This window comes from Prosopis cineraria, unplaced genomic scaffold, assembly GCF_029017545.1.
Source record: "Prosopis cineraria cultivar Desert tree isolate PC_DT_omini unplaced genomic scaffold, ASM2901754v1 PC1, whole genome shotgun sequence".
Taxonomy (NCBI): domain Eukaryota; kingdom Viridiplantae; phylum Streptophyta; class Magnoliopsida; order Fabales; family Fabaceae; genus Prosopis; species Prosopis cineraria.
Genome location: NW_026555332.1, coordinates 2,508,981 through 2,534,698, shown reverse-complemented (window position 1 = coordinate 2,534,698; position 25,718 = coordinate 2,508,981). Strand labels below are relative to the sequence as shown.

Below are 25,718 nucleotides of genomic sequence, written 5' to 3'. Positions count from 1 at the left end.
TTCAGATTACAGAGAAGGGGCTGAAGAAGGTAATGATTAGATTTACAAGTAAAGCGAACAATTACTTTCCTTCTTTTATTTTTTTTTTCAATCCAAAAAATATCCTGAACAATATATAGATTTTATGGCATAAATCTTTAAAATTAAAATTGAAAAAACATGAAAATTAGTTAGAGCCATGCCAAAAATTTAAACCACCAAGTGAAAATTTATAAATTTCTTTTTTTTTTTCAAGTGTATACAAGTGTCTTTATTTATTCAAGGCACTAAATGTGAGCACCTTGCTTAACAAGAGTTTGAACTTTGATTTGCCATATCATGTCATGAAGAACCAATCCCTTCCATTAGACAGAACTCCTATTAATTGTAAATATTATATATGAAGCTAAGCATGCATTATAATTAGGAAAAAAGTAACAAAAACTGTCCAAATGAAAATCCAGCCATTATTCTACACAAAATTGCCACTAATAATGACGAATAATATACAGAAATGAAAGAATACAACTTCATGCTAAATTTCAGTGTCCCTTTAACTGGAGAAAGAATTTCTGTAAGAATTTGAGTACTCGCATCCCTATCCTTTGTGCACTAGCTACAAATGACCAATGAAAAAAGGCCATGAAAGTAGTCCATAGCGGCAGCTAACTGAGTTAGTCTTCGGCTCTCTCCGTCTCAACCTTTTTCATACTCTCTTCATGCTTCATTAAGGCATATGTATTCAGTCAAAGAAAGAAAGAAGTGGGCACCCTGTCTCTGCCAATACGGTTAGAATCAAAACTTGTTCAATTTCCAAGTCAAGAAAAACTGGGTTCAGTAGACATGGGTCAAGTCAAAAAGAGTATAGCTCTTCGGGACTAGAACTCCATTTTGGCCCTTCACAAATGGATTTATTTTCAAGTTAGTCCGAAAAAGATTTTTATTCTTCTCTAGATTCCTCATGTTTCAAAATCCATTAGATCTTGATCTTGTTAGTGAATTGCCAACTTGGCTAATAAATCATAAACAATGTGTCACTTCACCAGATTTATTAGCAAGTTTAGAAATTCAATAACGGACTGAGGGATTCGATTGAATGATCTTGAAACAGGAGGAGGTAAAATAAGAATGAAAATCTAATAAGGACCAACATGAGAATTGAGTTATCAACGGTGGACTAAAGAGGGCTTTTAGTATATGATATGTGAAGGCCGGGTATAGCCCTTCCTATCGTCCAAGTGATTTCTGCTTGTAACCATATTTCATTCTTTCAATTAGCTTCTCTTTCAATTTTCTCTTCTTATCCATTTTCAGCCTATACCTTTCTTCCCTCTCCCTTTCATAGACCCCTTGCCAGTGAACCTCCCCTGTTAACGGCCACAGCCACATATATCTGGGATGGTCACCATCATCAGAAGCCTCAGCTAAATCTTCATCCATGCTTTTCAATGTAGTAAAGTTGAAGTATTTTGCCCACATAAAAGGCCTGCGCTGTTCAACCGGGTGCTGCTCTTCCATGGCACCGGTGCTAGGATCTATGTATACCATCTTCCGTGCACTATGATAGGCCCATATGTTGATGAGAAGTTCCGAAACTCGACAGTAGCAGTGCTTCCGCTGTGCAGAAAAAACAAATGTGAGAATGAAAACAAATAATGAAATCCTCAACAGCAAAATCCAACAACTTACTTCAATCTCTGAAGACCCTAACAAGCACATATTAGAATTGCTGGAGTTTGTGTGCAGGGCATCAATGGAATCAACAAACATCCTGTATTGAGAAATCACATCTCAGTTTATAGTTTAATTCAGAGAAAGGTGCATCCCTTCAATTACTGTCATGAAAATTAAAATGGATCTGTCAATCACCGTGAGAACATTATGAACTCCAAGAAAGAAGGGGTTGGCATCACCCAGCTGTGTAAGGCTGACCAATAATGACCATCTTCTGGCATAGGAGGAAGTGCTTCTGCATATGATGGCAATGCATACATCTGGCGGAAGCCATCTTGAAAAGCAGTTCTGAATGCATTTTTGGAGCATAATATTAGTAGACATGTTCGAAAAAGTTTTTCCAAGATCTAATTTTAAGAAAATATATTGGAACTTGGAAGTACATAGCTAAGGTCGTCTGGTCAGTGATCATAATAGGGTCACTTCATGCCCAGAATCTCTTACCATACTACAATCATTATGAAAAAAACTAGTCTCATTTTTAGCATAAGCTACAGCATCATATGCAGATACTGCGACTAACACTGGATGCAACTTTAGGATTAACATAGGAGCAACTGGTGTGATCATTGAAACTACTTAGTAGCTAAAAGAAGGCAATGAACACGATGTATGTATAACATTATAGCCATATTTAAGTACCTGCAGTTGCCCCCATTTAAGATGTCACACATCGACCAAAAGGTAAGTGCACTACTGCTTCCTATGACACCCTGACCAATGTCCAAGTGTGCCCAAAAATATATGACATCTCCTTTTGAATTCTCTTGTAATGCCTCAGTCAAAACCCTTTCAGCTTCCGCTGACAATGCTACCTGCTTTAAAAAAATGATGTTCTAAGCAATGATTGCAAAAGCAACTGTAACATAGGAAAATTTCGTTTTTTTCTTTTAATACTAGTAGCATAGGAAAATTTCAATATAAATGTTAAGAGGCCCAATTTTCTGAAAACCAAACTTCAACCTTGCAATTTATATTCAACTTCTATGGCTAAGAAAAGCCAAGGGAAAAAAAATTCTTAAAGCTATTATGCATGGCTTCAATAGAATACAAACACAGAAATCTACAATCCTGTCTGTAGAGTAAAAATGGTGTAATGAGTCAAACGAAAACAAGGAATACCTTGCTACCAGCAGCACGCCATGACTGAAACCCAATCCAAGGCCTCCTGTGAATGCTATCCACCCTATTTGCAATTGCAAACATGCCGCCCATTTCACAGAGGATGTCTCGAAAGTAAGTGTTATTTAAAATATGAAGACGATTGGTTGCATCCACATCATCTGACCATTGTCTTAGTGCCCTTCTAGACTGCCATTACAAATACTTCTTATTGATCACGAAATATGTCAAAGAAATTGCAGTAGCATTCACACCATCCACATCGTTATACAGGATTAACAATGAAAATTCAGTCATCTAGAGACAAGGAAGCCATCACCATGTAACTAGAGCAAAACTTTCGTGCCTTGTCTGAGTTATGGAGGCAAAGAAATAACAAAAGAGGTTTGTTTACATGTTTTAAACGTGGTAATCAAGAAGTTAGAATAATTACATGGCTCAGAGAAAAGATATTTTGTAAACAACCCATATCTTAATTTATAAAGTGAATAACAATGCTCAAACAAAACAAGGGAGAGAATGGAAGAAATTATAATTTTCACATGGCAAAAAATATTAAATGTGGACTATGACACTCACAAGACTTAACCCGCGGTACAAAGAACCATGGTGCAGGAATGGCCATGCTCCAGACCCACTGTATATCTCATAAATGCACACTGGTTGTCCCATTCTCTCCAGCTCCCCCTCATCCCTTTCATTTGCTTCAAACTTCAATTTCTCAGATTTTCTAGCATTACGATAGATCACATCCCATATGCCACCATGTTTTTCCATCCTCTCTTCAAGCTGCAACAGGAACAAATCATATTCTTGATCCCTCAGTCTCTAAAATGAAGTTTCAATAGAGTGAAATATGCAGAAAATGGAAAATGTAGGTAGGAAGGAAGTACAAATTAAATGCTGCAGTTGCAATACAACAAACCTCTTCCGTTTCAAGCATCTCAACCTCTTCTGATCTTTCAATTTCCCGTAGAATATCCCAATCTAATTTGGTTGGGATATCATGGAATGAAACTTCAGTTTCATGCTCAGGGATGTTTGTTGCATTATTGATACCAGCCAAATCCTGCTCAAGGGCATAGACAATGCTAACTTCTCCAATGGATTCATCATCAGCCTCTTGCATATGAGCACCAAGTTCTTTTTCATTCTCAAACAAATCCCACTCCCACATCCCCTGTTGAAGTTGAGAAACAGGTCTAGGTAATAAAGTATCAGATGGAAAACTGAGTACATTCTCCAGAAGTCTTGCATATCCTGTTATGCATTCCAAAGCTAGCACATTTTTAGCTAGCTGTCTGCCAGATGAAGCAATGGCTTGAGCAAATTTTGAGAGTCTTCCATTGGAGAGCAAAAGTGAAAAAGCACTCATCAAAGAATCTGTACTGTGTTTAGAAAAAAATATCCCATGGACACCATCTATTATCTGTAAGTTGATAGAAGCTCTTTATGAGTTAAAGAAAGAAGCAACCATGCTTACAGAAATCAACGAGTGAAAAAAAGGGAAGAACTTGGCCAAAACTCACGTATTTTCTTAAGACTGGAAAATCAGGTGCAATGACAGGGACTCCAAAAGTCATTGCTCTAATTAGTAATGGAGGAAAACCCTGTATATCTTGAGCAGAACCATAGAGAACGATATCAGCCATCAGTAACACACTGTTAACATCACCATTCAGGCCATAATGCCTTAAAGAATCATCAGGAAGTCCCAAGCTTGAAGCAACTTCCTGCACCAAATGCTAAAGGGATTAGTGAGCAATTTCTAGGACAACGTGTCCAAAGTTGACACTAAAGGGGGAGCTAAACATAATTAAGATTACACATTTTCATTCACGCAATCAAGAAAGCCCACATTCAATGTTTCCATTTTCAAAAGGATACTGGCAAAATATTAGTTCAGAGGGTATGAGCATGCTCAGTCATTAATTTAGCGGTTAAAACTTAAAACTCATAAATATGATGCCCAAGTTGAAAGAAATTCTACCTGTAATGCGTCATCATACCCATCAGTGGAATTGCCACATAAGAAAATAAATTTATATGATTCAGTTGAATCCTTCCTTCTTGCGTATTTTAACAGTAGAGGTCCTACAGCATGCATTGCCACAGCATAGTCCCAAGACAGACCGTCATAGAAGATAGAACTCCCAATAATGACAACCAATATATCATCTTTATGAAACCCTCCGAGATCTCTTAATTGATCCCTCGAATGGGTCTTACTATAGCTTTCTCCAGCCCACACATCTACTGGTGATCCCGGAATCACAAAAAAGTTTCCCGTGTCAAGCACACCGTATAACATCTGACAACAGAAGAAATAAATTCTAAGAACCTGCCTAGAAACAAACGGGACAAGTCTAATTATTAAGTCTAATAATGTCAATGTTTGTGTAATTGTGTGTACTTAAGGGAAACATTACTGGAAAAGTGAACTCTGGGAACACCACAACACTGGCCCTTCCAAAAGCACTTCTCCAATGAGAAACAAGATGCTCCCAGCCCATTTGCTCATAAATCTTGAGACGACTTGAAAGATTATCTTCTTGAATAATCCATATAACAGGTAGTGAACAGAATGGCGCCTGCATAAGGCTGCACAAATATAAAACTCACTAAACACAGCAAATGAATGCATCACATCATGTGTGACGCTAGAGAGATAGAAGTCTCACAGCTATAAATCCGCATTACCAGACTCTGCCAAGTGATATAACAAAACCAAATATATTCTAGGAACACTTGATTATTTCTCATACAGAAAATATGAGATGTCGAATAGAAATAGAAGTGTCTGTACATTAACCACCATATAAAACATCCATCATGCCAATCCATTACCACATATTAAATTCCCAGAATGTGTGTGCTGTGAATTATAAACACAAAGGACCAACAAGCAGGAAAATGTAAGAGCACAGGAATTCTAGCCATCATGTTTAGATTATAATTTCTTTTAAAGGAAAAGGTCAGGGGCCTCCATGATGGGTCAACCGCATATCAAGATGCAGTTGAGGATGACTGCACCTAGAATTTTCTCAAGAAAAATTTAAAATGAAAGGGTTGACATTAAAAAAAAAATAAAAAAATAAAGAAGTAGAAAAAATTGAAAGCTTTTGTTTTTAACAAATGGCAACTAATGTTTCTTCACCCCCCCCCCCCAAAAAAAATATTTAGTTTTGAGTAGCATTAAAAGTTCAACCTCAAAACATCAAATCTCGTTCATGATCTGCTAAATAAGCCTAATTAGGAAACAAATCCATCTGATCCCTCAAAAAAGGGGGGGATCCATCCAAATAATCTCATGCACATGGTAGAATTTTCAAATACCTGCTGAAATTATGCGCTACACAAAATTAAAATACAGAAAAACAGGTAGCAACACTTTTGAACTCCAACAGGGCTAAAAATTAAGGCCCAAATGACTTCTCTACACAAGGCAAGAGGTCAAATATTTTAACAACAATCATCAAGTGTCAGAGAGGATGAATCAAAGAAAACCCACCTTGAAATGGCTTCTTTTGATTCTAGAGAGTCAACAATGACACCTTCAAAACTGTAAGGAATGGAAAAAATTAATCAACTATGTCAAGTTATAACAAGCAATAATTTCATAAAAATCATGCTGGTGCAAAAAGTGCAACTGTGTAAGCAGGTAACCCTGATTTGAACCCTAACATCAAAAGCAGAAAAGTAGTAGAACTTCAAGAAAAATATTTTAGTGAGGAGAAAGATTACAAAAGAGGCAGAGGACAAGATATCCTCTCAACAAAGGATGAAATGAAGTAGACTAAGAAGAAATGCCATCAATACAAAAAGGCTTTCCACTCCTCTACAATGTCTTCGAGATAAATAATCTTGAAATGAATATGAGCATAGCACTAAAATGAGGTCATAAAGATAAACCCCGAAAATAAAAAGCAAAAAGTAAATAACATAAAATTCACACCTACATTGACCAATTGATCTGGCCTTGCTCCTCTGGACCTAAAAATGTGAGATGACCATCTATTTTCTCCCATATTGAATGTGCATTTCCATTCCCTACTGCAAATATCTGTCAACCCACATGAAAAAGAAACGCAGAGACTTCTCAAAATATTTGCTTAGTAACAATTCAAGGGTAGAAAAATGAACAAGCTAGCCAACCCATTCAGGAGTAACTCATACTGACAAGGATGTGTGTATCAATTTTTACTTAACTTAGATATCATGTATATGTTCTGAATAAAGCACCATCAGCTTTCACGAAAAACTCAATATAATATCATAAAGAAAAAACAGTGACTCACCTTAAAAACATAACCCAGTTTCTGTAGATTCTGAATTATGGTAACCAACATCAATGACTGGGGATTTTTCTTCATGTGACCTAAAATCTGACAGAGATGAAACAAGCACTAATAAATATGCAAAGTGCAAGCAATTCAACGAATATGTGAAAAATCAAGATGCTATGTTTTATGCACAGAGAAACTTTCATTATATACAAAGAAAGATATACCAGAGAGAATAAGACATTACCCTAGAGAATCATAGGATAACAAGGCTAAAAAATGAAGAATCTACCACAAGGAGTCTTATAAGACTGTATGAGATAGTTGTAATATGTAAAACAAACTAGAAGCCTTTTCTTTTCATGCTTTGACAATCCAAGATGGAACCAATAGTTAAATAACTGGACTAAGAGCTGTAGGATTTCTTCTTTTCTTTTCTTTTTTTCCTTTTAGTCAAACAGCAGGGAAGAATAAAGCTTTCTATTGCGAATATATGATCAAACAAAATTGACCACACCAAAAGTCTTGGTCTATTGTCCTGACCCATGTAGTATCTAAAAGGACTCTGGCACAGTTATAATTTCCATAAAATCACATAACAGAAAATAGGATCAAATGAAATTTCTAAAACATTATAATTATAAAATTACATAAACATTAAAAAAAAATTTACGCCCATAACTAACTCTTCGGATCCGCATGATTGAACCCCAACTTCTATATTGCGCTAACATCAGATTGAAGTTTCCATTCATTAAGCTCAGCAGCCATAAAATGGAATTCTTTTAGTTTTTATAGCAAGTCATATAAAGACTAGGGAGAATTTTTATCACATAATTAGATAACCTCTGTTAAACTCGTCAATCTCATCATAAAAAATGATTTCAAATTATTCATCAGCGTTAAAATGGAATAATATTTTCCTCATTTTCCACAAAACCTGAGCAATACTCAAGATGATAGCAAGTCTAACTACAAACATGCAGCCAAAAGACTTGCAAATGATGCCAGTTTCATTTCTTCAAGCAAAGGAGACATCTTTATTCACCATCAATATTTCACTCGGTGAAAAAAAAAAAAAAAACTAAATTCAACTTGGACTGTAATACTGCAAAGTTTCTAATTCTGATTAATTTGCACGCAATCATTCTATACGTTTTGACTTTTAATTCAGTTCAAGTATTCGTTTTTCGCCTTCTCATGAACATATGGAAAATTAGCATTTTAACTAATTTTCTTTGATAATGTAAATATACTCACATGTTTCTAGCACAAATCCGATTAGGAATATATTAAAGCCATAGATACTTTCAATTATTGATATCCAATTTCCACAAGACCGCTTCGATTCTGGTTAGCCTCAATAAATGTAGCCGCCCATCTAGTCGGCAGCCATTTGCCATTGCCAAGAATACTCGTAAAACATCACCATTACACTGAGCGACAACGAAAGAACACACACGTCCGGAATATTAAAAGTGTCGCGGCCAAAAAGAAATGAGACTTACAAGAGCTAGTCTGGCTGCTCGAACACCAATTCTCGGCTGCAAACGCTCCCGATCAAGGCCGTCTCCCAGCATAAACCTCCGAGACACCCTTCCAGGCACGAACTTCAACGTAGTCCCGAACGTCATATTCGGCCGTGATAGCCTTCCACGGTCGCTGGCCTGTCTCAACACCGACATAATCGAGCTCTGCAACACCATGGACGCCAGAGCAAACAAGAACAAGACGAAGATAATCATAGCGTAAAAGCCCGACTTCCCCTTAAAAGGGAAGAGCCAAAGCAGGCCCTTGCGATTGAAGCGAGTGTTGAGATGAGATCGAGTGGTTCGGGGCAATTGGCGATCGGAGGAGGCCCTGGGGCGGTCACGAAAGTGAGTAGGATTCCTCTTGAAGGGGAAGCGATCGCGGATCGAATGGAAGCCAGTGTCATTACCAGCACCGCCATTCCCACCAGTATTATCATCGATCTCGGGAAGGAGAGATGAGCTGCGGGAAACAGCCATGAGAAGGGAAATTTTCCCGAGAAAGTGATGGAAAAGTTCAGGAAGAACGGAAATTGGAAGCAGAAAGTGAAGGAGGAATGTGAAGTGGTGTGAGAGTTGGCTATGGTATTGGCCTCGCCGGTGGCCGAGTTTGTCAACGTGAATATGTCACTGAACCACTCGCTCTTTCTCTTCTGAATTCTGATTCTGGTTTTTGTTTTTTCTTTTCCTTACTTTGGTTCATTTTATTTATTTTTAAATACCGGTCAAATATTTGGCCTAATCTGCCTATATTAATTAAATTTTTTCCCCGTCCAAGAGGTTAAGAGTTCTATTTTGATCCTTTTACTCAAATAATTACTACACGTGCACTCTTTTCAGGAGATTACTATTACTATTACTCTTTTAATTTTATTTATAAATATAAATTATTTTTAACATATTTTGTTGGCATCAAGAAAAAATTTTAATTTTTTTTAAATTTAATAAAATTTTTATTTTATTTATATTAAATATATATTTTAATAATATAATTTCCCTTTTCAATATTCAATGAAAGATAAATAAAAAAATTTATTATTAGAATTTAATTATGTAGCTCATAGATGAGACAAAAAAATTTCTTCCCTTTCTATTCTATTCAACCAAAGAGAATACTATTCATTAACATATTTGAGATGTACCTGAAATCATAAAGATAAACCCGGTCATGGGGGTTTCGCATGATAGTGCTATCACGTAGTTGTTTTGTTTTTGTTTTTTTGTTTATTTTCAGTTGTATTAAAAAAAAAAAAGAAATCATAAAGATTATAATGAAACTTATGATCAAAGTTAACATTGATAAATAATCTAATTTCCATATATGGAAAATTTTCTTTTCAAGACTAAATGATAGTCATATCTTGTATTAAGGAGAAAACGAAACATTTTTCAAAATTTAGCAACAAAAATACAAAAAAAGACTTGTAAAATAAGTGACACCTCTTATTTTGCTAAAATTTTGTTTTAAAATTTCATTCACTAAACAAACAGTACTAACTAAACAATCACATGATTAATCAAATAAAACACTCTAAACTATAGGCCATCAAATTAAATTTTGTTCAAATAATACTTTAAATTAGAATAATCGCTTTGCCTTGCAGAGGTGGTTGTTAAAAAACACACATAAAAGCAAGTGCAATTATAAAATTAAAAAGGGAGGAACAGAATCAGTACAGTAATTTATCCTTCTTTTATATATGATTTTTAAGGAAAAAATTGTTTCAAAGGCAAAACTTAGGTTCATTTACTCTTACCCATTAGAGATTAGATCAAATTCTCCAATCAAATCTTAGCACATGAACTTTTTATTATACTAAAAATTCACATGGATAACATTTCAAAATACTGTTAGATCATCATTAAGGAAATGTACTTAAGCTCAGTCTTTGTTTCTACTTATATATCACTTTATAATTTTAACACAATATTAATCAATAATTTTCCAAACATACCTTATATCAGTACCTAAACTGTTTCACAGCATACATTAATTATATATTTTTTTAATTTGGGTACAGTTAAAAAGTTCTCACTTCATCCCAATTTATAAAACATTTCTTAGGAGAATCAGCATTTTAAAATATAAAATATTTTAACAAAAACAAATTTTATTACTAATTTTTTTAATATTATTCTTTCCATTATATTCTCCCTTTCTTTAATATTATTTCACAAATAAAATAATAGATTAAGGACATTTTTTAAAATTTATGTTCTTGTTTTTTAAAATAAGATAGACTGAATAAGTAAGAATTTTAACATATTACTTTTTTTTTTCATTCATCATATAAAAAGAAACGGCAAAGTAACATTATAGGAAGTTTTAACTTTTTGTAATAATATAGAATCTCCAGTACCATTATAAGATAAAAGGAGAGGAGGTTTTTTTGTCATAATTATTAAGCACATCATTAATTATTTATTTATAATTTTTTTATTATCAATTAAGTATTGGTGAGAAAAAACAAGTTATTAAAACATGTATATCTTTTTAAACAATTTACTATATATAAAAATTTAATATATATAAAATTATAAACTTAATAACATTTTATAAAAAAAATTGATAAATTTTTAAGTTTTTTTATTGGGAAAAGGATATTAAAATCTCTTTGAATTATTTAAATAATATTTTAACCCCTCAAAATATTATAATTTTTCTGAAAGCCATAAGAACTTTTCTTTCATCAAGAAATTAATACAAATATCAAGCCTCAAAACAAATATCTACAAACTTGTGAATTGCTATTGAATTCTTGCAATTTTTTTTTAAAAAAATTGTAAATATTAGAACAAAATTTACAAAGGACAATTAATACTTGCAATATTTGAGAAATATTAAAATTTTAAATATAAAATTATGAATTTCTGTTAAATTCTTATAATTTAAAAAAAAGTTATAAATTTTAAAATAAAATTTATAAATTAAGGTATGAAGTATCTGAGACTTGAAATTTTATTTCAACCAAATACAATTAAATCTTTTATATTATTAATTTTTTAATAATGAAAAGGTTTTTAAAGACTTTAAACAAATTATGACTTTTTAAATAATTAAAATGTTATTTATATAATTTAAATATATTTTATTATTTTTATTTTTATTTCATTTTATAAAATATGATGAAAGTAATTTATAATTAAAATATGAAGTGGGTGGGCGCTCATGATTAGACATTAAAAAACAAGACCGCGTGGGGTCTCTTTGATGAACGCAATGAGCTATGACTCCGTGAGTCTGCTTTGTTAGCGATAAATCCGAGATACGTGCTGAAGCCGGCGCAAAATGATAATAATAATAATAATAATAATAATAATAATAATAATATATATATATATATATATATATTGTTTTCCTTCTTCAAGGTCCAATTTGCAGACTAAATTTTTAGATAATACAGTAAAAGATAAGGAAACCTACAATCATAAAAACATCTATTGTGTATATTCATATAAAATTTAATAAAGTTTTATATTAATTATTGAGAGCATAACACAATTCTCTTTCTTTATTCAGGTTTAAAACTTATTGTAAAATATAAGCAGAGTTATAAGGGAACTTACAACTCCTTTCAAAAAAAAATTTGGGATATTTTTATCTCTTAACTTTTTTAATTTAATATTATAAGACAATTTAAATTGAATTACATTTTTAAATTAGTTAATTAACTATTTTTAAAATTAAATACTCTTCTCATGATAAGGTGTACTAATTAGAAAACATTAGTTACAATATTAATGGGGTTGGATTTAATAAAAGGGATTTGTCTCTCACAATATGTCAATCGAAAGTTTAAATTTTTATTAAGAAATGTGTTCATATTTAATACTCAACTGTATTTCACACATGATTGTTTTCAATAAAGAGATTATATGGAAGCAAAAAAAAAGAAAACATAAGTTACACCCTTAATTAAGGATATTTTTAAAAAAAATTAGTAATTACAATTTGAAAAATTCAAAAATATTTTATATTTTTTAACTAAGGATATTTTTAATCTTTTTGTTATCCTCTTTCATCATCTTCCATACCTAAATTAGGATATGGATGATAATTAAAGAGACAAAAGTAAAAGTCATTCAAGGTTTAAGTATAAATACAAAAAAAATGTAATCAATATATTAAAATATTGACTATATTATTAAATTTATCCTTAATCATCGTATTGGATAAATTAAAGTTATTGCATTAAATAAGGGTATTATAAGAAAAATTTTAATAAATATTGTTGAAAAAATTAATCTTTTAGTCCTTCAATTTTTAACTCACTTGTAACTCAATCTTTTAACTATAACTTGCTGTAACTTAGTTCCTTAACTATGACTTGTTGCAGTTCCTCAACTTTTATCTCACTTATAAGTCGATTCTTATTTTTAATTTTTTAAAAAATTCTTTATCAAATAAAAGAAATAAAAAAAATATTCATATTTTGCTCTAAAATACCCTCCTCTTGATCTTTGATGTGGTATATAAATTAACATAAAAATATAGAGCTAACAAGAGTTGAGGGATTGGATTAAAAGTGAGTCAAAAGTTGAGGGATTGAGTCATGGGTGAGTTATAGTTAAAGGATTAAGTTACAATGAGTCATAATTAAAGGACTGAGTTACAAGTAACTCAAAAGTTGGAGGATGAAAAGATTAATTTTTCTAGTATTGTTTTATATTTCTAAAAAGACATGTAAAATGAAATAAAATTACCCCACAAAGACTTATATTTTAAATGATGAGATTATTAAATATATTTCTATTTTTAACATCATATATTTATTTTTATTAATGAAAATCTTAAATTTTAAACTATTACACAAATAACATCATGAATTATAAACTTTTGAAATGTTTAAAAACTTTTCTTAACTTTTAAATCTTGACTACTTCAAACCTTATTATTAAACTAAAAAAATAGCTATTACTTTTTTAATTGTGAGGCCTAATTATATACTGATGTGGCAGTTGCTTTGGCCCAAAAAATAACGGCCATTTTTTTTTTAATTTAATGGTTGGATTTTAGATGCTCAGAATTTAAAAATTAAAAAAAAATTTAAAAGTTCAAAATTTAAGATGTTATTCATACAATATTTAGTGTCTAAAATGCTCATTGACCCTATTTATTTTAAAATTATTATTTTAGTAGTTAAAAAGTTAGAGAGAAAATAAAGAAAAAAAATATCTTATTCAAGGACCCATAAAACTTCAACTTGAACTTGTGTAATATTGAGGTGATCAGGATTGGATGAGTTGTAGGAAGAAAGTTGTGTTGGTTACGTGGGATGTAAGGCATTGGAAGGCTGTAAGGAGACATAAGAAATAAATGAAGAAGTAGGTTGAATGAATAAATTAAGGCCAATCATTTAATGTTCAATGACCAAACAAGAAAATCATTCAATAGCCTGAGAAAAATGATGTGGATCGATCATGCGAAGAATGAAGATGAATCTCTCCCAGTGGTCAACCTTGTATTTTTCTTGGAAGTTGGACTGACGTTGGTAAAATTTAATTTAAACTATCATTTGTGCTACTATTGTTTTTCGTTATGCCACCTCTGAGTTTATTTGTAAGAAATAATTTATAGTCAAATATATTTAATTTTAAGTTTTTTTTTATAAGTAGATCCGCAGGGCATACAAAAGACAAAATTTATATTAAAAAATGGATGAACCTTGTACTAAACAGTAACACATACATCTTGGCAAAAGGGTTAACACATACATAATTTTTTTCCCCCTCCTTTTAGTTAATCACATAATTTAGTTAGCCAAATAATTGTATTTTCACATGCTTATAAATCGTAATGAAATTTTTTATATTTTATGCAAATCAAAATAATTATTATTTCTTTCGTCTCAAATTATAGGACACTTTTAAAAAAATTTTTCTATTTTCAAATTAAAACATTTGAGTAGATTAAGATTTCATTAAACGTATCAATTTTAATATTATATTTTCTCTCTTTATAATTAATTTTTATTCATTTTCTTTTCAGTATATTAAATAATGAATATTTTTAAAAGTTTATATTTTTGTTTTGAAAAGATAAGGTTGTTAAATGTAGTTAATAAAGTTTATATTTATTGTCCTTTTCATTTTCCGTTTCATTTTTTGGGGTAATTACAACCGTGTCCATGTCATAATGAAGATAAACATTGATCGGCGTCCAAAAGAGAACAAATGACCAAGTTGTAGTTAACAATAATTATTTTTTTTTATCCAAAGTATTTTCATAACAGTTATAAGATTAATCTCTTAAAAAATTTAAATTTAAAATTTTTTTAAAAGTTATTTTTTCTCAAAATATGATTTTTCATATACACAAATTAAATATTAAAATGACACTTAAAGAGAACTATTTGTGTCATATCCATTTAATACCATGATTCATTTTGTATGGTTTTGAATTTCTCTAACATCTAAACGCTTTTCCAAGTTCCAACACACACTCTTAGGGTGACCCAAATGAAAGCGCACACATTATTAACATCTAAACTCAAGATGTTAAGGCAATAGTAGTTTCGCGATTGTTTCTACCATGAAAAAACTGGCAGTAATAAGAACAGCTAGTTGGCCCCACAAAAAACAACCATTCCTACTAATAATTCAATCCATGATATATATATATATATATATATATTCTTTCTGTCTAAAATTATAAGATAAATTTTGACATCATTTGATATCACAAAATATTAAACACTTTAACAAAAATAAAAGTTTATTAATTATATTTATTTTAATATTGTTCTTCCTTCCTTATTATATTTCCTAACAAAAATAAAATTTTATTAATTATATTTACTTTAATATCATCCTTCCTTCCTTATTACACTTCCCTTTCTATGTAATGTTTCAAAAATAAGATTATATTAAATAAAGAATATTTTTAAAAATGTATGTGTTTTTTTTAAAAAAAATTATAAAGTACTCCCTCCATTAAAAATATAAAATATTTTTAATTAAATCTCACCCCTCAATAAAGTAGTTATCTGCTTTCAAACTAACTCTATCTTTTTATATTTATCCCTATTAAACACTATACAATAACTATAAAGTGATTCACTTAATAAAGGCACTTTAAAAAAAAAGATAATGATTATAACTCAAAAAAACTAAAAATATCTTACATTTTTTAACATCTAACTTATCAAAAAATGACTTATATTTTTGAATGGAAGGAGTGTATTTAATGCACTTTATTATTATACATAATTTCATCTAAAAGTGTCTTCTAAACTGGCATTAATATCCCCTTTGGTATGATGGAATTGTGCTCTTGGAATTGGAAATGAAACTGAAATTTAAAAAAAAAAAAAGTTAGTTTGGTATGACTGAAATCAATTCCATATGAAATGTAATTCTATCAAATGGGTGGAATTGAATTCCATAAAAAATATTCAGATTTCAAATTCCACCTCATTAGTTTCAATCTTTACCCTTCCTCTCTCATTCGGTAACCTAAACGCTGGCAACCTCCTGTCAATAACCTCTAGCAACTTGAATGCCGACGACCTCTTGTCAACAACCTCCAGCAAACTGAACGCCACTAACAAAGACCCGGCTTCTACTCTATGTTGCCACGACATTCAATCGCGTACAAGGCTTCGCCGTACAATGTTGATGCGGCAACTCTCTTCCATCTCAAGTCGATAGTAATGAACGTGATTCATCAAGTTTACAAGGTCACAAGAGCGCAAGTTCTCATCACACACTGTGGCACCATGAACATACTTGAGCTGGATGGTGTTCTCATTGCAAGAGCTCCAAATTTTTATTTTTTGATATATATTGTTATTTCATTGGATGGAGATTTTGATATAGGTTGGAAAATTAATATTTAGGTTGAAGCAGAGTGTTTTTGGGTGAGGGCATTCTAGTATTTTTATATTTTAAATATTAATATTAAATAAAAATAATTTATCAATTCTATGAACATAGCAAACATATTTTTAAACCCCATTTCCACTTCTAATTCCATATCCATCTCCACTTCCATTTCCATCATACCAAATGAGACATAAGAGTGTATGTTATAATTATTATAATTACAAAGAGACTGTGTGACAAATAAGCCTACTAAAAAGCAAGCCTAACAATATGTCTGTTGCAGAACACTGAAATATTTCACAAGACAGCCATGAATCCAAACTTATTTCACTGAAAATTCATTACAATTTCAAGAGGAATGATCAAGCTAAAACTATTATACTTGTGTTACTTTACATACTTCTGACCTTTTATGAGACGTAATCAAGGTTGAATAGATGCAGCAAAACAATAAACATATTTGTAACGTAAAGCTTTTGTCTCCCATTTCCGCTCCCCAAAAACAAAATAAAATGTCCAAATTCATCCTTAATGAAACCACATATATGTACACACTATATTTCACATATACACAAGTGAGGTCATGGTTCATGGCTCTTCATCAGTAAGAGCTTCAAGAAACTGTCTTATTGTCAGCCGTTCATCCTTTGTCAGATCAGGATCATCACCCATCAACCTCTTCCTTAGGGAGGCATCAACACTGTCTGTATCGTCAATGACCTTTCCATGCACATAAGAGCAAGACATTCATGATTCAGAAGCAGTGCATGAACTTGTCATGCCTTGAAATGTATAGTGGAGATAAATTGTATTGCAGATTAACCCCCACTCTTTATAATTTCATAGACTAAACCAATCATGTCCAAACACGTAAGAAGTAAATCTCACTTAAAAACATACTACTATACTTACAGATATGTTTATGATTGGTTTTGGTCTATCAATTTTACCATGACCTCATGCACCACTTAACATATATATTATGACGCATTGTGTTTTATGCTCGAATGAAGTACCCATACACATCCCATCTTCCTTTTATAACAAGAGTTTCCAGGTTCCCAAAATATTTTGAAGTATGCAAAACCTAGAGGCACACCTCTAGTCTTGAAAAGATTATATTTAGCCTCCCTATTTTTAAGTTCTCACAAACCTTAACTTAGTCTTCTGATGATCTGTATAGAGTGCGGCATTAAATTAGGCTCTTCAGAGTTTACAAGGAGGAAAAATAACTTATAACCTCCATCAACAATTATAGTAAGATGAGAGCTTTCCAGATAAGTCTAGTCTAAACTAGAAAGTAAGTGCAGGTTTAGAAAACTTTAGAAGAGATGAATGTATGGAGAGAGAAAAACAGTAACTTCCAGCTTTGCTATGGATTCAAATATGTAAATAATAATAATAATAATAATAATAATAATAATAATAAAAAAGAAGTAAAAAGTTGTGTGCATCTCGGTTCTGGATCCATTAGTTAATTTTTCATTAGATAATTAAAATGTAAGACCTTACTTGCAGATAATTATTGACATGGCCATCTTTGTTGGGAGAGCTCACTAGTTCATACTGATTGCACGTCCATTCCCCATCAACAACGTACTTGTACTCGTAGTGTCCTACCTGGTAAATAGATCAACAGAGAACTTTGTCTTCAGTTTGATGAATAAAATACTTGTTTAAATTTGCCGCATTTCTGGAACTAGCAAATGCATTCCAACATTTGAATTTTAATCTGCCTATATACCTTCATAAAGCATCCTGAGTGTCTGAAGGGTTCAGAAATCGGCACTTTTTTCATTAGAGAATTACAGTTTCATAATTCTCCCTCAAACAAGAAAATAGCATCTAAATATGGAGGGGCAACAGTAACAGTAAATGAAACAGAACTTTTATTTTTTGTTAAAAAAAAAAATTGAAACAGCACTTGCAAGAACCTCAGTCATATGGTTCTTTCATGGTTAAAAGCAATACTGTGAAATGATGACTCAAGATTTAAGGCCTTCTAAGAAGATATTTAACAATAACAACAAGATCAAGCCTTATCCCATTAGGTGGGGTTAGTCCATGAAGATATTCATGACCGAAAATTACAAATTCCAAACACATTATTAATCTTGTTTTTTTTTTTTTTTGCTACTACTCAAAAAAAAAAATTGGACAGTTTGACAAGGTAGTTTCCTTTTTATTTTATTTTATTTTCTTTTTTTGTACATTTATTCTCTATCTAAACCACAAAGGTTATCCTTAAACGTGAAGTAATTTCATCAATATAGAGACCAAACTTTATATTCGAACTTTTTCAATTGATAAGTCGACTTACAGGTAATTCCCTCTTGAGAACCCACAAACCCTGTTTGTCATCATAATGCAGGGGCATTCTCTGAAGGAAAATCAGGATACGTCGAATGAGTAACAGTTAAGCATGATACTATATTAACTAAATGTTGAAGACATTAAAAAGGGCCAATAATACCAAGCGCTTCTAAGACAACAAAAATCGAAAATTGAGATATTTTGAATTTGAAATGACACTTCATTGTTCGTATCATCTGTGCCTTTGATCAGAACTCTCTGGCTCAACAAAGAAGATAGTGAGATGAAGCTTATGGCAACAGGGCTTTTCAGTCCAATATAATTTTCCATGTTATATAGTGCTATCAATTTTTTAATAAAGCATTTGAGATGTCTTTTGAATCTGAACAAGAAGGCAACCATCACCTGGCCCCATCCAATATCAAGTCCAGAAATTTCAACTGAAGAGCAATTGTTGCCTTCCCACGTCAATGTGACGAACTTTTTTCTGAAGCCTGTAAGCTTTGATACCATATGGCAAACAATGGTTAGTGAAATGATCCCAAAAAAAAAAACAAAAAAATTCTAGAACAAAAAATCTATTTGCATGTTTGACTAAGCAAGAAGATCAATAATGACAATTACAAAAAACAATATGCTTAAGCCCCAAGTTGCACTCTTATTGATGTAGCACGAGAGGAAGAGAAACAAATAAAATAACAATAAACACTCAAATTTCATAATCAATTCAATTAATTTACAATAATCAAGAAACAACAATTTTATTATACTCAAGATAGATTTATAGGTAACTGAATAAGAAAATATTAAACTTGCAAAAACATTAGAAGGGATAATTCATAATGCCACTATTGATAAATCATAATTAAAGCCTAAATTACATTACATTAATTATTAATGACAAATACATAAATCGCAAAGAAAATTACATCATCAAGTGATAAAATAAGCAAGAACATTACCATCTCATCTATATCACCAGTCCTCATGCAATGCAAAAACTTGGGTTCTGATAAAGCAATTTATTTGAGGGATGTGAGAAAGCGGTCAAGCTATACAACAAATTTCTTATTATTCTTTTGCATCAATAACCTTAACTAGGTCCCCTGTCATATGTGTAGAATGCTTCGGAAATTCAAGAAACATGTTCATCTATTCTTACACACTCACATTGTTTGGCAGTTTTGCAATACTCACTCTAACATTTTTTACGCATTGTTTGCCAACAGAGAATATAGAATTTTCTTCATATTATTTTTGAATGATTGGAAGAGAAAAAGGGAGCGCAAGGTTTTGTTATGCATGCCTTCCATTGGCATTTTTTCTCCCCACAGCTAGTACAGGCACCGTAAGTTAGCTTCTTTATTGGATTCATCCAATAATTTCCTAGGCAAATTCTCTCTAAGATTTTGAGGGACTAGAGAGCTCCTTTGATGCCACAGTTTTTTTCTTCTTTGAAGTTTGCTTACCTTTAAACCTTTAGATAATTTTCACCATAAATAAATAATAACAGAGCTTTCAAGTAGAGGAAAAAGAGACATTGGGATGTTAACAATTAAATAAAATATATAAATTAAAGCAAACGCTACAGTTCAAGAATTGTGAACAACCAGACATATAAGAACAGAAAAGCAAATTGACTCACAATATCAGCTGTTGCACTTTTTATCGCATCCAACTTTGGGAAGCATGGTCTTTTGCTCTACAAGGAAAAAATGTTCAAGATAAATTTATATACTGCTGTCAGATTTCCTTTTTTTTCTTTTAACCAAATGCATGTAAAACTGAATCAGAATAATTAACCATTAAATTGCCTGGATAAAGTTCACTAAAATGTACTGATGCATTACCAGAAATAAGAAACTCAGGAAAGTATATTATTAACAAAGATGCCAGTCAAACATATGAGAGGAAATTGATGTATTACTTAGCTGATTGAACTGGCAAGCTCCCCAACTCAACCATCTACTAGCTAGACATATCTTGCATTTCATCCTAATTGTGTCTCAACAATGCCCATGAATTACTCCCCAATCATCATGCATAGAAATTACGATTTGTATAAATTTTTAGACATAGGGATATAATAGGACAAATAGAATTAAGAAGTCCTGAATGGAAACAATCACGTGCAGGGACTTCTTTAAGTTCTACAAACTTCTAATAAAAGCCAAAAGAAGAAAGAAAGATAAAAAAAATGCGATACTTCATCTCAATCCAAAGCATCAGAAATACTGGAAAGTTAAACCCATGCAACATATCCTCTACCAAGAACCCCATACGCTTTTAAAACTTTAAAAATAGAAAGGATTCAGTGAAGTCACCAGGAGCAATCTATAAGCCTCATCAAGTTTATATCCCTGAACCCAAAACATATAAGCCAACTGAAAATACAAGAACAATTGTTAGTAAATGACTGTTGGAAGGATCATGAATATATCACTTACTGGTAAGGTGACAAATAAACAAAACACAATTCATGTTTTCAAGCCAAAATACTTGGTAGAAACACCTCAGTAATTTTTTGTCCCCCTTAAATATTCCTAACTCTACAATAATCATTTACACTCATTGTACAAGGAACTCTCACCAGTAAAAAGAACTTCCTTATTCCTCTATGCCTCAAGCCCTCAACAGATGAATGCTTTATAAACTTTGCAAGGTGGCTTCGCATTAAACAATTAATTTAAGAGACATGCATATAGTTGGAATGAATAGTAAGAAGGGAAGTAAGCTTCAAAGCCAAAAATAGTCTTGTGTGAAATAATTCTACAGCGCATATGTGAAGCACAAATCAAATTAACAATTCAACTTGCAATCCAAAAAATATCAGTTCAGAAGTTCAGAAATTAAACCCAGGGACATACCGCAACAGCTGGAGCTCTCCCAAGTCCAGCTGTGCAATGTATATATGTCACACCCCCATTGCAATTTATGGCCTTGTACAATTTGCTAACTACAGTTGAAAGCCTCATCCTCAAGTCAAATGCATCAAAGTCCCTACAATGTCAAAGTTAGACCACCATATGATGGGAAGAAATCCATGTGAAGAGGAAAGAACATGAATAATGCAGCAGATATTAGTATTTAGTTAACATATACAAGAACAAACTGAAATGCCAGTCATCACACAAACTGTATAATATATGGTAAAGAGGACCACGTTTTACTCAAAGTTAACAGGAAATCAGGAAATATATAATGCAAGATGAATGGCAACTAGTCTAACACGGAAATCCTCAATGAACTATCCAAATCCCATGACATTTTGGTGCATTTATATCCTAAATATTTGAAACAGCAAATTGCACATATATAACAATAAACTCCAAGTACTTTTTTTCCGTCTATGAAATTTAAGAAATATTTGGTGCAAGGTATAGAGCTATAAAACTACTATCTGTCTGAAGGAAAATATAATTGCTGAGCTTAGTTTAACTATGAATTAAAGCATGGAATCTCAAAATTTATTCACAATATATAGGTTTATAAATAAACAATCAACAACGATTTGCTATCCTTGTATTCGAATTATTATCTCACATGCAAATATACATGGTGAATCTTAATAGCAGGCAGCAAACCAGAATCTTACAATCAAAATTGCTCCATTTTGTGAGCATTTATATTTTGTGATCATAAATCATTTCTATAACCTTTGACAAACATAAAATAATGTGGTACAGGTAAATTTCATACAAAATAGTTCCCAAACAAAGTAAATTCATTTCACAGCAGAAGAAGAACAGTAAGGCAGAATATGGGGCAGACAAAATTGAATGAACAGAACTTATGTGAACAAGTTTAACAAATATAACAATGATTAACCCTAGCAACTGAAACACTAATGCACAAAGACAACATAATGAGGTGGGAATTTGCTCCAAATTGATTCCTTAAATTTCAGTTTTTTAATGAAACTCAATGTGTCACAAGAAGCAACAATCATTTTCGGAAATAATAAAGTGACAAATTTTTGTGCAGCAATCCTTCTGAAATATTTTTTTTCTTTTCTGGTAAAAGGGAAATCATCACATTCAACATGACCTCAATAATAATATTTTCAGGCCAACCTATTTAAATTTGTAATGAATTGCTGCTTGATGAAAATATAACACTATTTTGCCCTGACAAACCTTATCTCAGCCCGCAAGTGTTGAATGTCATTGCAAGACCTGGCATATTCTCGAATGGCAGTGATATCAACTCCAAAGTATCTAAAGTAGTGTTAAAGAAAAAGTTTTGCTGGATCACATAAGTGGTAGTTGTCACAAAGGTTCAAATTGTATATTAAAATAACCATAAGCTCAAAGGGAACTTTATTAAACAAATCGTCAAGGATACTCTAGGTCAGGGTCTTGTTGCAAGCAAAATATAGTTTTCACTCCTATTGCACGAAGTTTGTCAACGTCTTCAGGAGTCTAGCAATTTGTGGATAAAATTAATTGTCAAAGGACCAAAACGAGATTTAATATAATATAATTGCAGCAGTTTGCCATCATTGAGACAAAAAAAACACCTGCAAGCATGATCCCACTATTAAGTCTGGACGAATGAAGTTGTAGTTCATCCCCAATTCGTGCCTATAAGTTAAAACTGTAAAGGACCCAATATCAAAAATCTAAAAACACAGATTCAAAGAATGCAAGAATAGGATGACCATGAGCATCATTTTAAATCCTTCAATTAACCCAAACTAATAGATGAATATGAAGATAGTATAGACTGCTAGAACTGATCATAAATTGTAACACACAAAGCTAAGGCTTGTAGCAATCATGTGACAACAGAATTAAACCTACCAGCACCCATAGCTTCAGTCATATTTTGACTATATGCCTCGGATTTCTCCTCTTCTTTCACATTAGCACTATTTGTCCCTGCACTGGACATGGAACCAGAAGCACACTGCAAAAAGAAAATCCAATCACATTTTCCAGGAAAGACAATAAACATGAAGCAGATAGCAACCAGAAGATAACAGATAATATCATATATGAAAACATCCCAAAATATCAAACTCAACTCACAGTAAATATCGAGAATAGCAAGGCCCAGAAGTAACATATGCTGTTTCTCTGTACTAGTTTTGATAACTTCTGTTAAACTATGACTATTTATTTACACTTGTGTCACTTCCACTTGGCACCAAAATGTCAAAATGTGTAATAACTATTATAAATTAAGTAGCACCTTTAATTCATTGGTTGGCAGATTTTAGAATATGCCATGACCATTTGTACGCTGTCTTATTATTGGTTCTCACAATGTACTCAGCCAGAAATTCTGCACTACCATAGTTCTATTGAGCCACTGAACATTATTCAAAAGGTTTTTACATCAATTACAAACATGACCATACAATGATTGAATACCAACAAAAATGGTGATAACACAGAACAATAAGATAATGATCTCAAAATGAAAGGGGATGAATGAATAAAATTAGAAACATAATCGTCAAGAAAGTACACAAGAACCCAATAAAAAGGAAAACGACATGAAAAACTGACAACGCAGGATATTACACTCACCTTCACTGCCATGCTTCGATTTGGATCACAAGTATTGGACATTCTCTGTACGAACCGGCAGAAATGGTGAATATTGCATACCCATAAAGAGAGAGAATATATTCTGAAGCACAGAGTGTCACAGGCACGAAGTTAAGTATATACCAAGGATTTGGCAGAGCAAAGAGGCATCCTCTGGTGGCTTCTAAAGCATTGGAAAGGCAAAACCGAGGATCTGAAATTGGAAAGCGGAATCAAACAGGAAATTACAGCTCAAATTCAATATTTATACGTGTACGCTACGCTAAAAGAAAATCGTAAAGGACGCACAAGGGAAGCTGCCAAAGACAGTTCATAATTGAGAGAAGGGAAATTCGCAGTCAGTGCAGAGGATAAGTAGAAGCTTTATTTTTTGGTCTGAAACCTCAAGCTTCTCTGCGTGCAGATATTTTTCTGATAGTTCACTGATTGAGACAGAAACAAGAGAGGAGGAAAAGAGAATAGCCTTTGGCAAGATTCTCCTCTTCAAGTATGCTATGCGCCATTGCGTGTATATGTTTTTTAATGGGAAAAAAAAACACACACGTTTTATTTATTTATTTATTTATCAACGTTTTATTTTTTTTAATTTCATAGAAAGCATCAAGTTCGGTCTCTTTGTAAAGACAAAAGACTCAATCGCCTGTTTACTTTTTCTTTTCCTATCACTCTCTGCTTCATTTCAATTTGTAAAACTTCTTACCATTAATATTATCATTTGACATCTTTACCAAAAAAAAATATATCTTATCCAAAAAAAAGAAAGTATCAAGGATTAAAGTAATTTAAATAAAACCAACAATAATTAGGACTCAATTTCTCTTAAATAATGTACATATGATAAATACATAAAAAAAATAATTTGCACGAATTTGTTGCAAATATATTCCTTCAGTTTAATTGTAAGACATTTTTATGACTAAGCTTCATCTAAAATGTAAAATATGTAGTATTTTTTAAATTATTTTTAAAATTTAGCTTTATATTAATTAATGTGAATATGAGAATTCTAATCTGACTAAGCATTTCTTTTTCACTCTTCATAATACTAAAAAGGAAAAGACATGTCATTTTCTTTATAGCAGCAAGAAAATAGCTACTTTTATTCATACATGAAATCCAAGAGATTTTGGTTTGAAACCTAGAAGTGAGTGGACCCACAAGGAGTTGATAAAGGTATAGTTATCTCTAGGTCCAATAAATAATGGTAAATAAGATGATTGTAGGGGTCCAATGGTCAAATTAGATTTAAGTAATGCTAAGGACATAGTCAAAATACAAGTTCCGTACAATCTCATCTTCACCACAGTTAAGATTTAAGAACTATCTGACATGGCTAATAGTAACAGGATTGGTGGTGGATCATGTCCAAAACCTCTACT

At 31.9% G+C, this 25,718-nt stretch overlaps 2 protein-coding genes across 4 annotated transcripts; both read right to left on the bottom strand.

Moving 5' to 3' along the window:
• Nucleotides 1-446: 446 nt before the first annotated feature.
• Nucleotides 447-9,306, bottom strand: LOC129287341 (uncharacterized). 2 transcript variants are annotated; one of them, XM_054923535.1, is made up of 14 exons: nt 8,627-9,306; nt 7,134-7,220; nt 6,795-6,898; nt 6,347-6,397; nt 5,265-5,436; nt 4,826-5,146; nt 4,365-4,580; nt 3,761-4,264; nt 3,415-3,624; nt 2,836-3,024; nt 2,356-2,528; nt 1,849-2,001; nt 1,669-1,750; nt 447-1,596 (listed from the first exon to the last, which is right to left on the bottom strand). In XM_054923535.1, exons 1-14 carry the CDS (start codon nt 9,125-9,127, stop codon nt 1,207-1,209), a joined length of 3,153 nt encoding a protein of 1,050 aa, XP_054779510.1. In that variant the 5' UTR covers nt 9,128-9,306; the 3' UTR covers nt 447-1,206. The 2 variants fall into 2 exon arrangements, with proteins under 2 accessions (XP_054779510.1, XP_054779511.1); XM_054923536.1 differs by having other exon boundaries at nt 4,365-4,568.
• A 7,458-nt stretch (nt 9,307-16,764) lies between these two features.
• Nucleotides 16,765-24,829, bottom strand: LOC129317888 (phosphoglucan phosphatase DSP4, amyloplastic). 2 transcript variants are annotated; one of them, XM_054962306.1, is made up of 14 exons: nt 24,628-24,829; nt 24,463-24,532; nt 24,319-24,363; nt 23,587-23,692; nt 23,304-23,380; nt 23,129-23,205; nt 22,921-23,001; nt 21,652-21,784; nt 21,109-21,168; nt 20,430-20,486; nt 19,190-19,285; nt 18,792-18,851; nt 17,984-18,091; nt 16,765-17,191 (listed from the first exon to the last, which is right to left on the bottom strand). In XM_054962306.1, exons 1-14 carry the CDS (start codon nt 24,651-24,653, stop codon nt 17,060-17,062), a joined length of 1,128 nt encoding a protein of 375 aa, XP_054818281.1. In that variant the 5' UTR covers nt 24,654-24,829; the 3' UTR covers nt 16,765-17,059. The 2 variants fall into 2 exon arrangements, 1 of the variants encoding a protein (XP_054818281.1); XR_008595084.1 differs by lacking the exon at nt 16,765-17,191 and adding an exon at nt 18,945-19,042 and having other exon boundaries at nt 18,010-18,091.
• Nucleotides 24,830-25,718: the final 889 nt, after the last annotated feature.